Source organism: Haliaeetus leucocephalus, unplaced genomic scaffold, assembly GCF_000737465.1.
Source record: "Haliaeetus leucocephalus isolate CR32 unplaced genomic scaffold, Haliaeetus_leucocephalus-4.0 Scaffold0, whole genome shotgun sequence".
Lineage (NCBI taxonomy): Eukaryota > Metazoa > Chordata > Aves > Accipitriformes > Accipitridae > Haliaeetus > Haliaeetus leucocephalus.
The window spans coordinates 26,250,612-26,269,745 of NW_010972436.1; the positions used below are offsets into that span (position 1 = coordinate 26,250,612).

At 38.7% G+C, this 19,134-nt stretch overlaps 1 protein-coding gene across 1 annotated transcript in view; it reads left to right on the plus strand.

Moving 5' to 3' along the window:
* The window catches only part of ADCYAP1R1 (adenylate cyclase activating polypeptide 1 (pituitary) receptor type I), a 106,043-nt gene that overhangs the window by 54,101 nt on the left and 32,808 nt on the right, over positions 1–19,134 (plus strand). Inside the window, exons 4-9 of the mRNA XM_010561278.1 lie at positions 10,324–10,359; positions 11,014–11,055; positions 12,827–12,930; positions 13,486–13,583; positions 14,039–14,171; positions 15,871–16,024. Coding sequence (XP_010559580.1) covers positions 10,324–10,359; positions 11,014–11,055; positions 12,827–12,930; positions 13,486–13,583; positions 14,039–14,171; positions 15,871–16,024 — 567 coding nt within the window. The remainder of the gene's footprint in view (positions 1–10,323; positions 10,360–11,013; positions 11,056–12,826; positions 12,931–13,485; positions 13,584–14,038; positions 14,172–15,870; positions 16,025–19,134) is intronic.

Sequence of the window (19,134 nt, forward strand, 5' to 3'; positions counted from 1 at the left end):
AAAAAAAAATTTTTGGGGGGGGGGGGGGGGAAGAAAAGCTCTATCATAACCAGATCTATATAAAATAAAAGGCTGAAATAATATTTTTACATTATTTGCCTAACATTTACAGACCTGTTCAAATACTGTACTTCTCATTTGACCTGTAGCAGGGTGATAGTATGACCCTAAGGGAGGAGTAGTCAGTCCAGTGTAAACATATGTCCTGCTTTCTTTATCTTCTTACAGGATCACTAGCAAAAGTGACAGCTATTACCTCTTGTAGTGCTGGGTTTGAGGGGTTATTGGACATCTGTTCAGTAGGAACAAAACCGAGATTCACAATTGATTAGATAAACAAATAAACATTTAATCTGGAGTAGTTTGAAATCTCTACAGATTCGGCTAGATTTGCACTAGTGACCCCAAGGTGGAAATGTCTACATCCATAATCACTCTCCTGGGTGAATCAGCATGAGTTTTCACTATCATTGCTGCTAATTTTAATTACAAGTGTATTTGTTTCAATGAGGGCTTAATGAAAAAAGTCACATGATATGATGGTGCCTTAAATAAAGGGTTATTAGGTAACTAAAATGTTTCTAAGTTGTGGTTAAACACATCTTATAGATTGTTACAGCATGCTCTGGCTGCTGCAATGTTTCTAGAAAATGTAACTAGGCTAGGCACTGACACTAGTATTTATTAATAGCATATTCATTCCTAATACAGCAAAATTTTCATGTGACCAAAAGTTTGCCCTGTGAAGCATTGAAGCACCTGTAGGTACAGCTGCTTGTATAACAGGCCAACCATATGATGTTACTCTTAAAGAGGGGGTAGGAGTTATCTCACTTGGCTTTGGATATCTCAAAGTTACATGTTTAAGTCTGAACTGATCGCATGGATTTCTGGTTCAGTAAATAGAAAGCAATGGGTACTCGTAGAAGATGTTTCGTCTGACCTATCATCTCAAATACTTATCTTGAGATGAATGAAGTCACTGGAAGGGGCTGTTTGTTTTATGAATGTCAGAAAGGAGCTGGGATGTCTGATTTCCATATGCAGTAAAAAGAAAAAAAAAAAAGTAAAAAAAAAGATACAACAAAATAAATATTAACCAACTAAACTGTCATCTGCAGAGATGCTTTGTTGAAAAATTATCTATGGATTTGGCTAAAAATACCAGCCGTTGCTGTTTTTAATTTGAACATATATTCTGCTTTAACCTTCACTGCAATTGAACTGAGTAACATTTGAACTCGGGTCAATGTCGTACAGAAAGCTTAATGTTAAATCCCATTCTGTGTGGTTAGTGACCCTTCCTTGTAAAATCTCATTTCACTTCTCTGCTCCTCCAAAATCACTAGAATTTTTCATCTCCTTTCAGATGCAGACTGTGAACAAAAAGATTGTTCTCAAAATCTCTCCACATGAAAAAAACATACTAGCTCCTGAGTATTTTCTGATCTAGTAGATTAAAGATTTACAGTAGCTTTCCTTCTAGAGGGATCCTAAATATTAATTTCTTTTCCCCTTCAACATTCATTTCTTCAATTGATATCCATCAATTCACAATTTTATTTTCTCTGGGAGCTATAACTTCCATGATGTCACTGTTGCATATTATGCTTTCTCCAGTGCTTTCCTAGTACTGACTCCAGAGACAACCACCCTAGAATGGGATATATTTAAAGCATTCTAAGGAGTCTTTGCAAAGGAAGAAGAAAAGTGTGTCAAGGTGTGATGTTGCATTTCAGTATAACATAGCAAGACCTAGAGATCACCCCAACATAGTGATCTGCCCTTCTAGCTAGAAAATTTTCTCTGTTTCGTACTTTTTCCTTTTTTTTTCCCAGACAGAGGCAATACTGCCTAATAGTGGAAATCTACAGAAGGCAAATACATGCTTTTCATTCTTTATCCTGCACAACTGAGATATTCTGGAACCTATAAAGCCACATTACTCAAAAGGACCATTGAAAGAAACTCAATAGCCAGATCAGAAATGAGCATATTTTTAGATCTTTGATTTGCAGTAAAAACTAATAGAAATGATAATAGGCAGCTTCAGAGCATTGCCATATGCTCCACATTGAGAAAATGCTTTCATTCACAAATCCAAATAATAAATATGATTAGCTCTTACTGAATCTTCCAGCAATTCAGAATGTTTATCTAGTGCTCAGTCTAGGACACTACCTGCTACACCCAAAAGAGTATTACTACAAGGCATGGTTTCCTATGTAAGACAGAGAAAATGTGCATAATTTTTACCGAAGACATAAAATGCATCCTATGTTGATACCAGGATTAAGGGGTCCTAATTAAAATCCAGTAGAATAAAGAATGTATCCAGGTATCATAGAGCTTAAGAGGGAGTTACATCCTATGCTCACATTTTTGAACCAAAGTGTTTGGCTTGCTGCTACTCTGGAAGTTATATGACTTCAGTGCTCAACCAACAAGCTTTATTGCCCCTGAGAACAAGAAATTAAAAATAGTCTATTACTGATCCCATTAAAAACACTGGGAGAAACTCAAGTATTTTGTCACAAGAACACCAAGCTTCATATATTCTGCACTAGAGATATCATGGGTGGAAAACGGGATTTATGGATGCAGGGTTAATTGGATTTGGGAAGCCATCTGTGGCTTCTTTCTACTGTCTGAGTTTAGATGTTATCCCTAATCAAACAGAATAGGATATCAAGAGAAGAGGTTACGAGAGGGGAAGTGATACTACATGTTCACAGGTGGAAGGCCCTTCTGTGTCATTTCTGGGGAAACAGTCCTGGTAAAGTCTTTAAGCGCTGACTATGTACCACTGTGAAAATGGTATGTAACTCCCAAACTGGATGAAAAGACAATAAAAGTAATTGTCTTCCCAAGGTGAAAGCTGTTGAAAATACTTACAAGTTACAGTTTCTATTAATTTGGGTTATGTATTGATATTTTTTGATATAGATAGAAAGAAAAGGTGATTGTTAAAGATCGGGGCCTTCTAAACAACAAAATGTATCTGGAAGATTGTGCGCTCATTTTCTACTGAAGTAAAAGATGCAGGTTTTCTTTGCTACTCACTGAAATTAAGGTCAGCATTGCAGCAGACTGAAATTGGAAATTGCATTTGCCTGTCAAATAGGCAAGGCAAAAGATCAATGCAAAGGTCTAGATTTCTATTCAAGTATATGTCACCCCTGGTGCCCTGGTGGGTATTTCAACATCGAGCATGAAAACCAAGGGAAGAAAAACACCAGAACCAAGCAGTAGTCTCTGAAAAACAGACATGACCTATCCCATTGCATTTTCATCACGGGAATAATAATGAGCCATCAGAGCTTAATTAGTCTTTGAACCAACCAGGACTCTGTGCATACCTTAGATCCATCCTTCACTTTATATAAGAGCCTATGTAGCATTCAGAAGCAAGTTCAATGCAAAGGTATCTGGTTTTATGTATATACATGCTAGCTAAAGGGTTTGGACAGCTTTGAAAGCTGTCTGCAGATTGCGTATGTGTTACCGTTGCTTAGTGTTCAGCAAGTCCTAGAAAGAATTGCAAGATAAAGAATGGGTACAAGAGATCTACCAAGTGTTGATGTTAAAAATAATGTCTTGCCAATAACCAAGATAATAATGTTTACTAGATAACAAGTCCTTTCCTGCTGGTTTTCATCCCTAGGCTTTCCACAGGCAGTAAAACCATGGGATTACTTCATCTTTTCTAAAGGGAGGAGGACAAGCTATAATTAAGCATGCTTCCTTGGTCACAGCATCACAAAGTCTATCTGCAATGCAGAGGGAAATGGGAGGAAAATATTGCCATCAAAGAATAGTAACTGTATCTACATTTCCAATCAAGTAGTGAAGGCCTCATAGATGCTTTTTACAGGAAAAGGACTTTTTATGGCCTTTCCCACCAAATCATGGGGACATAAGACTGTGCATCTGATGCTCAAACGTACAACATGACCAAGAGCATTTCAGCTAAAGATCAAGTCCTCGGTCCTTTGCAAGGTGTCATCCTGCAGTGGCCAGGGGAAAGCTGTAATGCAGCTCAAGACCTTTGTCAATATGATCTGAAAGCTAATTTGACCTTGGAAAATAAAAAAAATCATGCTCCTCTGGGAAGTGTGCAAGGGTGCAACATGTTGAAAGCTGCTGAGTAGTTTGGAGAACACTTGGACAGCAAAAGGTAATACATTGAAGTATCACTGTAGGTGCAACGTGGGCAGATGCTTCAACCTTTAGTAGCAGTCTTTGCTTCATTCTTGCTTCTCTTCTTGACTCAAATAACTGAGAAATGAGTTCCAGTTGATTGCAAGTTTTTAGGTGTGGTGGGCACACATTCATTCTTTAAGCAAGTGATTTAATATGCTTTGTTCTCTGGGGCTTATTTCATAACTGATAATCTCCATTAGGCAATGTTTCTTATTTTCTGTTTCTTGTTTGAAAACCATTTTTTTTTTCCTCTGAAATATGACCCTTGCCCTCTTCAGAGCTAGGAGACCCTTCAATGGTATTTGCATTGATCTTGCACTCTGATGGATGCTCCTGTGACAGCCAGCCTCCTAGGAAGGAGACGCATAATGTTTAGATGATGCCTAGCAGTTGCTATGGTGACCTCAGTCCACTGCTAGTTTCTTAGCCTTTGATAAGAAAGAGGAAGGAATAATTTCCCTTACATGTTATTGATCATATCTACATCAGTCCTGCCTCAGCCAGCCCTATGTACTACGGTCTTTATGTTCTCCGTATGGGACCTCACTGGTATTCTGTGATCTCCAGGCATGATTCGCTGGGTCTTCTTTGTCATGAAACCATGTGCCCTGAAATTAATATGGGATATAGGAGGAAAGGACTCATATATCAATTCCATCACTTCATTTACTGCAGTATTTTGCACAAACCACTGGGTAACAAAGAAGTTGCAGGAGCTAATTCTCCTCATCCTATGGTAGATGTCTAAAACAAATCACCCTCTGGAAGTGCCAGTCTCTTTGCCCTTTATGGGAGGAGACTTAAAAACCAGATGAATTTGCCCCACAGGACCAGTTCCTCAGATGTCCTTAGGCACCAGTTCTCATTCAAACATACTAATATGAACCAGGCTTCCCAATCTTACCCTTAATTTTCCTCTGCTTGAGTTTTCTTGTTTTCTAAACACAAGGAAGAATACCACTTAATTTTGTACTGTTTCTGTGTGAGCTCTATGTTCCCAAATCCCTTTGACAAGGCAAATGGCAATATACAGTAAATGCCAAGTGACTAATGACCTTAAATCTGTAGTTTAAAGTATTTTCTATGGGGCATGAAGCTGGAGAGACCAAAACTCTTGGAAATAGTGGAGGAAAGCACTTAATATAGGGAAAGGTGTGGGAATCTGTAAGGCCATGTACTCTGTAACCTTGCCTGGCTGCCTGTTAATGAGGTTGTAAAGACCTAGCAACTGATTCTGGATCAGGTCTCCCTCCCAAAAAAAGAGCCGTAATGAAGGAACTGGGATGGTTGGATAGTGTCCATGTGGGATTGTGTGTGTCCAGCTACAGGACGGGGCAGAGGGCATTAGAAGCAGGGGACAGAGTGTGCAAGCGGGGTCTGTGTGGGGAGCTCAGAAAGCCCCAGAAAAGCTGCTCAGTAGACTGCTGTTCCCGACTGCGGCTTTGCCAGCCGGCTGAACAGATTGCTGGTGCATAAGAGCAGCGTGCAGCAAGAGGGAAGGGACTGAAAAGGCACAGAGTGGTGGATGCCGCGAGTCGGGTGTGAGAGCTCGCTGATTTATTTTGTATTTATAAATAAAATGTTAAGCTTCTGATCAGGGCTATATAAAACAGGGAAAAAATCAGATTTCTGCCTAACCAGCTCATTATCCACATAGCCGGACAGCACAAGTGATTGTAGGAAATGTTTTTCATAACCTTTCTCTGCCCCAGTCCCTGCGCTTTCTGAAGGGACAGAATTAACATGCAGTAAAGAGCGCGAGCTCTGCACATTGATCTCAGTGCTGTCAAAATGCAACCTTTTGGAGGATTACCCACGTGAACCGGTCCTCCAACCCGTAATACTGAGATGGCAAAAACAAGAAGAAGGGAAAAGTGTGGGCAAGCCATTTCAGGACAGAACAGTTTGGGAAGGTTTTCATTCCCCTGCCCCACCGCTAGTAAGGAACAAATGCTGGAACAAAAGGGTTAAACGCAAGTTGTGTTCAGATAAACAAACCTATGGGAGATAAAGCAGTTGCCATGCCAGCTGACACTGAAAGCAGCCAGCACAAATTTGGCACGAAGGAGATGATCTAAAAGGCTGCGCTGAGCTCCGAGGCTCATCGTACACAAGCTGTTTCTTGGCTTTAGCTTTGCCAGTCCTGTTCACTTTAAATCAAAAGCAACAATTGCTTGCATCAAATTTCTCATCTGTTGGAGGATAGTGAGGAGGGAGTTATGTTTTTTGGGATTCAGCAAGTGAAAACCAGGGAAGAAAGTCTGATAAAAGTGCAAGAAAGGGGCATGAAAGTTCTGGTCTCTGCCACTAACTCTATGGGAAGCCTTTGGCAAGTCCTTTGATTATTTTTTTTCTTCTCTTTCACCTCTTCATGTAGAAATTAGAAACAAGAAATGTTTTCTGTGTTTCATTTCTCTAAACAGTCTTTGGAACTGACAGTTCAGCATTTTGATGGATCTTCTCTAGGTTCTCTAAGTAGTACTGCAAATGACATCTAATTAATAATGCCAGTTAACGTACTAATGGAAGATTTGCTTTACTTCCCAAAGAGTGACACTTACCTATTCAGTCTGGTTAAATAGTGAATAACACTATCTGTCAATATCCTGGATAAACTGTCCTTTGTCAAAGATAACATTAGCTTCCTCAGGAGTTTATTGACTGATGTGAGCAATTATTGATTTAATAAATGGTGTTCTAAGACACTGTTTAATAGCTGCTGTTCGCTCCACCTTTCCGTACTTTGGGCTGTGCTGTTATTTAACTACACGTGAGGAGCACAGGTGTCAGTCCTGTAAGTCATGAATGTAATCCTTGAATTAAACCCCTGAAAAATGGGTTTCCAGTCAAAATGCAGATGAAAAACATATTTTATTTCTTCTTCATTTCTGGGAGGGTAATGTATTTAATCTAGCCTATTGTGTAATCATCTTGATGGGCTTTCTCTGCTTCATCAGTGAAGTTTAATGAACCAGCTTCTCATTGTTTATGTCCTAAGAGTAAGGCAACGAGAGGGTTCCTGTGAAAGCCCATGCAGAGAGGTGCCCTATAATTTTGCCCATTACATGACTGACACTAGAGTAAATTTGCTGAGGTCTCTGTAGAATCAGAAAGGCACTCGGGTGAAAAAAAAAAACCCAAAACACAAAAATACAGTTTCAGGGTAATACTCTGAAAAATGAGAGGGACTGCCCTACGCCTGGTCTTCCTACAACCCCAGCTCAAATGCAAGTTTGGGCTTTGTCTCTATATATGTAGACAGATTAAATGTTAAGAACATAAATAATCCAAATGAACTCCACCGCACTCTCATATATGTGTGTAAACATAGCCATTGGCACAGTCATCTACCATGTAAACATCCATATTCTGGTGCATGATACATAAACATATGGTGTCGAGAGAAGGGCAGCAGCAGCACGCAGAAATTTAATGCCAGATGGTGGCTGTATGTTCCCTCATTGTGTGTTTGTATATACATATATATTAAAAATAAATATATACACGCATACACATGCAAATATAATTGTATATGTGTGTATGTTATCCCAACACTCATTAGACAAACTTTGACTTGTAGTTGTAATTCAGGGCATAACGTTCAGTGTAAATCTAATTGACTTTCCAGTAGCATAACTTATTACTGAAAATTAGGTTGATGGATCAAGTCTAAAAGCCTGTATAGTAAAAGGTTGTACTGGAACTTTCTTCAGTACATTAGCAAGGACTCAGATATAGAAAAATATGTTAATAAAAGGCAAGTTTGCTCCTACAGCAGTGAGAAAATTAACGTTGAAAATGTGAATCCCTTCATAATGTCCAAACACAGATAAAATGCAGTAATAATTTGGGTGTATAAAAAAAATTATTAATATAAAAAGCCTCTTCATTTCACAAAACTACATTAAAATAATGTTTTAACTGTTATTACGGATGTCATGAAATCCAAAATGAACTAAAATCTAATATTTTAACATCAGTGTGACTAACTACCACTCATATTTAGAGTGAAATAATGGTAATTTTTATTTCCTCCTTTTTAGATTATAGGAAAAAAATAGCTAAATATAAAACATTTAAATTTTTTTTAAAAAGATCTTTTTCTGAGCCATCAGTGTAATATGCCAGCATGCCAGGAACATCAGACTTCAATCTACTTAATATTGGCCTGGTCTTCCTCCAACAAGAATTCTGGAAAGTCCGTAATATTACATTTCAGGATTTAAGACACTCTATACAACTGATAAAGAAAAACTGGGTTTTTATGAGTCAAAGAGGTTTTTTGAGTTTTTGTTCTTACCCTGCTTCTGTGGGTCATTGTAAGATACAGGCTATGGAGTGGGGTGACATGATGTAAGGAACTAATTCCATTATGAGCTACTGATTTAAGTGGTAGCAAGCTATGAAAGACACTATGAAAGACAGCGATCAGGGAACAGTGGCTTGCTCTTCAATCCTCTGGCTAATAAGACCACAGGTAAAAAATTCCTACAGGATATCCTATAGTTCGTATTCTGAATTCAGATTTTAGCAACAGAGGCATCTACAGCTGAGCTATAAATAAAATAATAAACCTGTTAATAAACTTGGGGTTTGGTAGACTCAGAAGAGAAAGAGATCTGTCCAAAATATTCTGCAGAGGCATCCCTGTTATTCTGCCAAGAATCTGAAGCACAGCCATAGCGCTTCTGCAGCATCTGGTAATTTAGTCTGATGCAGTAGGTTGAACAAGCTTTGTTGGAAAATGTTTGCTCAGAGCAGTGGTGACTTCTCTTCAGAATTAGTACACCTACCCAATATTTGCAAACATCCAAGAATTTTCATAGGTGAAAGCTTGAAAGCAGCTGGAGTTGGGCAGAGAAGCCAGGGGACCAAGGGTGTTCTCATCATGGCTTTCAGTATTAACCCTTCAAAGTAACCAGTGGGTCGAATGTGTAGGTTTGATGTTGAATACATCCATTCAAAGACACAGTACACCCTACCTGATGCCTCAGCTCAGTTTTCTAGGCTTCCATCATCATCTTCACATTAAATCCTGTGTTTTCTATCTTAGAATAACAAAAAAAAAAAGTCTGATTTATTTTAGAGAGAGGGAAATCAATGAATTTAAAATTATTACATGATAGGGAATTTGAAAAAGCATAAAATATAAAATGCATTTTATGCTGTGCTGGAAGGATTCTCTTTACTATTTTGTTTCCTTAGATGTTGTCTTTCTCCTTTCCCATAGGATCAAAATCAATCTTTGTTTGGCAAATACCTCTTCCAATCCCTAGTTAAGATTTGACCATACGTTCAGGGTTAAAGAAAAACAACCTGAAGCCCTGTGGTTAGCCCAGGGGATACAGAACTAAGCTAACCTAAACATTGAACCTGCCATAGCAGGAGTGTTGGAAATATTTTTTTCACTAGTCGGTGGGCCACTGGCAGAGCTATTTGCAGAGAGTTTTGTCGGGCTCCTCGGTGTCTTTCTCTGCACGATACAGCAGCACCACTCGGTGGCTTAAGGCATTTTAAGCATAATCTTTATGCATTCCCCAACACCGAGCTTGAGCCAAAATCCACTGAGGATTCGGGAAATCTGACTTCAGTGCAATTCGGTTTAAGTACTTAGTAGGGTGGGTGGGAGGTAGGTTTGAGATAATCCCAACGTTTTATTTTGGAAGGATGAAAGAAAGGAAAAGGAACATTTTTAACGCAAACTCAAACTTTTATGATTCGGCATTGTAATATTTTGTATTTTTAGTATACGAATCGGCATGGATCTTGGCACAATATTTTGGAAACGTGTGGGTCCTTCTTATTTCAGAACCCTCCCCCCTTAGAACAAAACAGAACAAACAAACAAAAATAACACCAAAAATGCTCCCTCCATCTCTTTTTCATATCTTTCCTAGAGGTTGATGAAACTCCATGATAAACAGAGATTTAACAGTAAAATGCAATTGACCATCTTCTGAAAACCACTTTTCAGCCATAATATACAGTATTGATCTTGAAAAAAGGATTTCAACAAAATTTTCTTGCGGTTCTTATCTGGTCACTGCTACATCCACTCCTCTTATGGGAAGTAAGCTACTATCAAGATCAAATGAATTATTTTTATTCTTCTAATTTCAGGTTGGGAAGTAGATAACTTGGGGCAAAACCATGCAGGTAAGGACCAGTTGTGCTGACTACCTCCTATGTACCTCTGTTCTCAAAGATTTTATGTAGAACACATGATAATATTGGATTATTGAAAAGTTGTTTGTGTATCAGCCATTATGATAATGAATACGTGTAATAATTTGTAATACTCTGATAAAAAGTGAAAGTAAAAATCTGGTAAGTTTCTAGAAATCAATGTGATCTAACTTAAATCCACAAAATTAAACTATTTTACTTAAAACCGATTAATTATTGTTTTTTGTCATTGATGGATGGAAATAATATTTCATGAGTTCTGCGAAAACTGACTATACTTAAATATCTATGGATTATAAATGTAAATTTCTAAAGATACAATATTTGACATCTATATTTTTACAATAAAATTGGTCCTAGTTTGACTGTATGTGTTTTTAGCTATGTGCTCACTGCTTTCAGTAGCAATTTTCTAATTTTATAGGTTCAGCTTTGATTTAAAGTCACAAGTAAAACTGTATTTACTTCCTGAAAAAGAGAGAATCAAGTATTTACTACCTTTGGGCCTGATCCATACAAATAAAAATCAATTGGAATCTACTCACTGATTTCCGCAGAGACCACTTTGGCTCCTAATAGAAAACACAATCAAAACAATTTCATACCAAATTTCCACTTTTATAGGTGATTATGACCTGCTGGAAAGCACAGCCCAGTCTCCCCTAGGTAAGAAACAGAACCATGGAATGTTTCTCTTTTTATTTTAACTCTTTTAAAAAGGAAGCTCCAAGTTTTTTCTCCTGCCATTTAGGTATTATTTTCTAATCAGTTCTCATTATGGTGACACATTTTCTGGTACGATACTTTTAGCAGTATTATGAAAATTTATTCCTCCACCGTTGAGCCTTGCAATCCAGCAAATATGTTGTTATAAATTATATCTACCTGCTTAGCAGTAATTACTAAATGGTGTTAAAGAAAGTCAACACCGTGATTCAGTGGTTATTTTCCACAGAAAATTAGGGATGGATGTGCAAGAGTAATTTACCAAAATTTGCCAGGTAATGCAATGTTCTTAAATGAATGCTGTGATTAAATAGACATATTCTGCTGCATGGATGGCAAACAGATTCTCTAAAAATAAGGTCACTGCTAGTGTTATGAGCTACTTTACTAAACTGCTCTAAGAATGCGAAACAGCGCAGCCTTGATAAAAAAAAAAACCCAACACCCACAACTTGGAAATTTCCGTCAGTTTTGGTCAAGGTACAGCTCCAGCTCCAAGAACTGTAATAGTATGATAAATGGAAACTGTTCTATTGTGCTGGAGAGGAATAAGTGCAGCCCAGCTCTAATTTTTCAACCAGGTTACTGAGCCCTGGCAAGAATAATGGTGCTTAAAAAGAGCACACGGGGGCCATCCCACCTTAGGGCAGCCTCAGGAACAAAGTGAGTGTCAAGAGATACTTTCCTTTTCTACCCCCAGGTCTTGCTTCCCAAAAGAGTTTTAAGCCTTTTGACTGTGTCAGTGAAAGTCATTTAGGAGCTAGTCCTTACATGAGATTAGCCAAACAATTAGGGTAAAAAGAGAGAAAAAGAGAATGAGGTTTTCTCCGAGCCTCCTTACAAACACTTGCTTTAGAGTAAGGTTATAAACTGGATTTGGAACAAATAATAGACAGAGGAATGTGAGAAGCTCTGAAACAGGTTTGGAATTATCAGCTGATGCCACACTGAGCTTCTGGAGATGTAAATGTATATATTGCTATGAAGGCAGAGACAGGGAAGAGATTCCTGCTCCATCTTTCCTTTGTTTTCCTACAGACCCATCTCACAAAGTCACTCTCAGATCAGAGCCTAGGCTTGAAGATAAATGAGTGGGATACATATTATCTGACTATAGGAGAACAACCCAACTGCCTCTCCATAGACATATTATGGCTATTTTAGATATCCTACAGTATCCTGCCTGGCTTCCAGCAGCTGCTCCAAAAAATCATATTAGCCTTGTGTTTTCTTGCCAGTCCCATGCATATCCCTCAGATATAGATCATTTAAACAGCACAAAGTCCCTATATTTAAGTACTGACTTACCCTTTAGCCATCCGAAGTGTAGATATCTACAACAAAGCTGTGTTCCCTAGATGTCTTTCGGAGTCGAAGGAGAGAAATGGACATTTAGCTGGCCCCTGGTTTAGGTATCCTCTGAAGAATGAGATCTTTGGTGGCCTGGAGGCACTGACTACACTGGTTAAATCTTTTTGGCTCTCTGGTGACCAGCTGTAGTAGTAGACATCTGTAGGTGCCTATTGTAGACCTGGGTGATTCAAGATGTCATTAAACTTTCTAGATGCCGTTAAAGTCTTCTATGGTTAGCCAGATAACTAGTACCCCCGGTAGTACTGTGGGGTTTTCTTTGGTCCCGTACCAAGGGGAGGGAGGGTATGTCCTGGGTTTTGCTTCAGCGATGTCACATTCCCAGCTCTACTTGGCGTAGGTGACATCAGCAGAAACTGCACTGAAGATGGCTGGTCTGAACCTTTTCCTCATTATTACGATGCCTGCGGCTTTGATGAAAATGAAACAGAGTCCGATAACCAGGTGGGAATTAATCTTATAATTAAAAACAAATGAAAGGGGGGAGCGGCAGGCTGCTTTTTGTCCAGCCTCTGGTCATGTTCTGATTTGATGGTCATGAGAATGAAACAATTGGGTATTTATGGGCACAAAAATGTGAGATGTGAGATTTAAATCCTTCCTAGCCCTGTATTGAATATTTCAGGAATATGAGAGTTGACTGTTGATACAGCCTGTAACTTCTAGAAGCATGGCTTAGCCCCCAGTTCTTCCCCTACTGACTGAAGAATCCCTTAGCCAACTACGTTTTTTCTACAGATGCATGCACAGTGCTCAAAGAAATACAGACAGCCTTTGCTAGCTCACTGTCGACTAAGCTTCACGGCATGCAGACCCAAGGGCATGCCAGACATAGAGCAATGCTCTAATATACAGTGAGATCTGAGGGGAACCAAGAGGAGAAAACCACCAGGCTGCTCGAGAAACAAATCCTGCCTATGGTTCCCCCTGCATGTTGATAGGGTAAAGAAGATGTGACCGTAAATGAACCATTTAACTGTGTGTTGTTTGCCTCCCAAGGATTACTACTACCTATCTGTGAAGGCTCTGTACACGGTGGGATACAGCACTTCTCTTGTTTCCCTCACCACTGCCATGGTTATCCTGTGTCGTTTCAGGTGAGCTGTGCAGTCACTGAAGGAAAGAAACTGGAGCTCATCTGCCCCCCCCCCAAAAAAATGTTGAAGCTTTTATCTCACCAGATGTAGAATAAGAGGGAGGCAACCCTTTAATAGAATTGTTCCTCCAGCTTAGACACACACCAGTAGTCACATTTCAGTAGGTTGTAAATGCCACTGCAGAAGCTGTGGGTCTATTTTATGCAACTGCAGAAGCTGCATTGGACTGGGTCTATTTTATGCCACCCTGCATGCTTTTACAGGAAAATCTCCAAATCTTCCTCTTGGTCAGGTTTAGGGTCAGTACTGTCCACACTCCTGGCTTTCCGATGTTGCTATTCTTAGCACCAAGGTGCTCTGGCTGTGTGTGCAGATAGGCCTAGTGTACAATTTCCATGAAAGAAAAGTTGTTTTTTTCTTTCTTCTTTTCCTCTCCCTTGCTCTTTCTTCCCTAGGAAGCTTCACTGCACTCGAAATTTTATCCACATGAACCTCTTTGTTTCATTCATCTTACGGGCAATATCTGTATTCATTAAAGATGGGGTTCTTTATGCTGAACAGGATGGCAACCACTGTTTTATCTCAACGGTAAGTAAAACCAAAGCCAAAGCCTTTATTATTTTCAGCATGAGATAACAAAAAATAGTGAGGCAGGCAGCAGTCTGTTGGCTATCAGAGGCTGAGAAACTATTGGGAGAGAAGATAATTGCTGGTAACCTTCTCTCCCAGTTCACACCAAAACTGTGGATGTTACTGTCTCATGACGACATCAGTGTCCAGCGGTCTGTCCTTCAGCATAAACCTACAGGTTTTGATTTCTGACTCTGCTCAGGTTATTTCTCCCTTTCACAGATCTGCATAGCGATAGGTGGGATGAGAGCAGACACAAGCAATTTCCTTCGTCTGAAGGTCTGGTTTTTCTCCAGAGCATTATTTGTTCTGGATGTCAGGCAGAGTTATGTGTAAACAGGGTGACCGTTCAGACATAGAAAGTACCACTGATGGTCACACTCTCAAAAAATCATCAGTATTAGCCACGTGGTTGTCTCTGAAGTGTACGGTTTCATGGAAAGCAGTCTCTTTCACAGATGCAGTTAGCTATATATTACATGTAAATCCCAATTCTTTTCACATTTAAGGCTAGTATTTGGTTTGATAAATCAGCTCACTGGGTGTAATTATGATGGAATTACAGTGAGTTCCCAAACTGACATCTCCTTTATCCTTCCAGTTATGAGCTAAATTCCCTGTGAGTCACTTCCACAAGGAAAGTGCAGCTGTGCAGTTTCTTAGTCAGCCTTTTCTTTGTCATTGAAACTAGTTTTTGCTTTTAATTCTTCTCCGTGATAAAGCTGAAGCCGTGTTAGATCTGTAGTTTGTTCATACCACTCTTCTAATGGTGGCATCTGCCTCTTTGTTTTGAAACACTTGAAGCATAAAACGTGAAGAAACTCAAGTTCTGATGGTTTAAGCAAACCATGTAGTTTGTAGATTTGTCCCAGAGGATGGAGTGCAATTGGGAACCAGTCAAAACTGTCAGCCTCCCACTGCCCCAGGCAGGAGCTTCCAGTTTAAACACTGAATCCACTCTGATGTGTTGAAAAGTCCTACGTTTATGGGCCTAATTATGTCTCACTGGGATACAACTCTGCAAAGACAAGTGTGTCCTACTCTCACAGTCATGATAGACCTCGGTTTCCACCTAAGGCTTTTGGAGTGTTTTTTTTTTTTTCTTTTTTCTTTTGTCCGCTGCTTTTCCCCTCAGTAAATGAAAGAAAGCTCCTATCATTTTTTACAGTAAATCACACCTGCAAATGTCAAGGAAGTACAATTCTCAACTGCACACAGGAGGGTGCATCCCTTCTGATCCCACTCTCAGGGCTTTCTACAATCGTCCTGCCATTTCACGTCCTTCCTTAGGTTTCTTAATACACAACTGGATTCTTTTCTTCTGTGCACTTAATCTTTGGAAGGGGGCTTAAAGCTAGCAATTAACGTTCATTGACGACGTGAGCTCCCACTAACACAAGACGTTCTCAAGCTGTCTGCAGTGGCTCATCGACCACCTCCCACGGGTAAAATTGGCTACCTGCCCTTTCAGGCTTCGCTTTCTGAGTGGCACCTCACATTCTTCTGATGCTTTTAAAACTTTAATATTAAAAGTGTATAACACCAGTCCCAGCTGTGTTCCTTTCCACTAAGAGATTTGGAGAGGTTGAAAGCATTTTCTCTATCTGTTAGGTGGAAACAACATAGAAATAACTTTGCTTTTCTTGATTCCCTGCAGGTGGAATGCAAAGCAGTGATGGTGTTTTTTCACTACTGTGTCATGTCCAACTACTTCTGGCTTTTCATTGAGGGATTGTACCTTTTCACTTTATTGGTAGAAACCTTTTTCCCAGAGAGGAGATATTTCTACTGGTACACTATTATTGGCTGGGGTATGTGACATTTCTTGTCTCAAATGTGTCTCAGTGTGCAAGACAACTCCACGAACCATCAAATATTTCCACACACAGTCTCAAAGTATCGTTTTAGTCTTTGTAGAGAAGTACCACTGGAGACCAAACCGTGTTGTGCTTTTTTGTCTGAATAGAGTTGAACTGAAACCTGGAGGACACCACATCTCTTGCAGAGATGTAGTCCACAACTGAGAATTGCCTTCTACAAGATAAGATCTTAATGCCAAGTTCTTCAGCTTAATCAAACATGCAGTGCCAAGTCTAGTCCATTTTCTAAGACTTCATTTGTGCCTTTCTTCCAGATAATAGCTAAATTGAAAACAAATCTGAAGGGTATCCACATATGCTCATCATACCTGGGTGGGAAATGGAAACTTGCAATGGGAAGCAACAAGATTTGTTTCAGAAAGGCCATTTGTCTGACGATAAGCAGTGTAATTATTTTTCATGCTGGCCTTCTGGAGATAAAATTGATTCCTGCAACATGTTAATTCAAACAGTTCTTCGCTGATGTTTTTGTGCAGAAATGAGCTGGTGAATGGGGAAGAATACATTAATTTTAAATGTACCCTAAGAAGGTTAAGCTCAATTTTTGTACTTAAACAAACATATTTCTGAAATAATCTGGAAATAATCCTGTATATTTATGTGTAAAGTCTACATACAAACCATATGCCCTAAACTACTCTCCTTTGAAAAAAAAATCCTCATGTAACCTGAACCTTCAAACAATCCACAGCTGGTTTTGTTTTTTCTCTCCTGAGGCAGCTGTACATACACACAAAATTTCTCATCTCCTGGCAAAGGAGCAAAGGTATAGAGAAGAAAGAAGAGAACAAGTGATTAGAAATAACCTATGGCATATAAACCTATTGGAAAAGGATGGCTATTGGAAAAAGATGTTCAGAGTTCCCCTTGTACTATCTACAGATGTAGAAGCACATTTTAGCTGAGATATAAGACTGTTTTCAGAGACAACATGGAGGTTATGTACATGCAAATGTGACAATTATAAAAGAAAACAATGTGTAAATTTTTGCAATCTGAATATAAATCAGAGGCTGGGTTCCTTTAATTGTTTGCACAATTTTCATATCTGTAGGTTCATCTGAATGTGAGAATATTGCAAAACACCATATTAACTGAATATTATTTTTTTTTTTAGTAAATCAGTCTCTTTAATGTAAGAACTACCCAGATGGATTGATTCTGTAATGCAACCTCAGAATATTTGTTCTTGAGTTAAATACTATAAATAAGATCTAGCTGTTCAGTGTCAATAATATACATTAATAACACTAAGAGACTCTGCAAAGGTGGATGTTTTGGTTTGGGTTTTTTTAAATACAATATTTTCTTCTGCATATTTCAACTTAAATTAGCACTTTGCAAAAACAGAAGCACTTCCAAACTCTGGGTGGAAGTCATGTAGGGCAAGAGCAGCCCCTCAGCTCAGAGCTGATGGGGAGGGAGTTGCATTGAAGCAGCAATAAGCAAGAGCTCAGCATTTTGCAGCATCTGGATGTTAATCTGTTTCTGAAAATGTGCTGAGCGCATCAGTGTCCTCATTTGATTAATGAGAACTACATATGGCTGTGTCGAACCAGACAATTTTTTCCTCTTAAATATGCAATATGCTGCTAAGTTCTCCAGATAGATAGACTGCTGTCTTCCTGAGATCTCTCCTAATGCCTGCTCCTTACTCAGGGCAGAGACACAGTCAGCAGGAATAGCTCTCTTCTCAGCCTTTGGGGCTTGTCTGTTTTCTGATGTTACTCAGAAGCTGATAAGAAGGTGATGAAGATACATCTCTCTTTTGATGTAAAGAAAAGTAATGTGAGTGTATGTATATTTATACAGCAGATGGTTCAAAACTCCAAGTTGATCTGAAACATGCTTTTTGAACTATATTTTTATGACACATTTAGTCTAATTCTGCCTTCCTGCCCATATTTTAGACTTGGAACACTATTCACACCATCAAAATTTATGTAGTACAAATCAGTGCAAACTAGATAGCACGTGAGACCCATGTTTGATATTTAAAGATTATTTTTATTATTGTGCATCTGTTAAGTGCACAAAGATCTCAATGTTTTCTAGGTATTCTCATGTGAGAAAAGCAGACTACAATTTAAATTAAATATGCATGATTTCTTCTCCCCAAAACCTGTCATTTTATTTCTTTTTATCATTTTCCTTTCAAATGCTTCTGTGTGTGCTTTTTTTAAAGGAGGAGGGCTTCATCAGTCATCTAGGTCTAACAGGGATATTTTTATTTTTGATAGCAGGAATATGAGACTTGACAGAAATTCACCTGAGTGGATTCAGTCGAATGACTAATTAATGTAATATCAACACAGCCTTGCAAAATGCATGAAACATAATTGTTCCTGTCAGCTTATGACAGTCTCGTTCACTGGTGCAAGCTGGGGTTATCAAAGTCCTTGTTCTGTTTGCTTTTTAGCACTTCATCTTTCCAGCGGTGCCTGAATAGATGCAGGCAGTTTCCTAGTCAAAGATTTTATTTGCTATAAAATGTAGACCCAACTCACCCAGCATTGTCTCACAAGACTGCATTATTTTATAAAAATATTTCCACTGAAAACCCACACTTCTATTGTTTTCAGCAAGGAAAATAAATCCAGGCATCTCAGTGGATTCTTACTGTTTTGATTTAATTTGTATTTATTTTCCATGCATTTTTTTAAAGAGTAAAGAAATGCCTGAAACAGAAATGAAATTCTTGTTCCTGGTATGTTCTTTTGGGGGTTTGGGTTTTCTTTTTTTCACGAAAAAGAATGAAATATTCCTGCGAGTAAAGGAAAACTATCCTCTACTGATTTGTTTTGGTTGAATAAGTAAAGCAAAATCAGTTATTTACACAATAACAGAGAAAATGCAATATATGCAAATAATTTACAACATAACCACATAAGAATACAAAGAGTACAATACTGCCATTACAGCTCCACATCTGCCACTCTGCAATTATTACACAATTACAGTAGCTCTAGACATGGAAGCTGATGTCACTGCTTTTGTTTCGTGCAGACTCTGTTTTACTGTTCATGCAACAAGATGCAGTA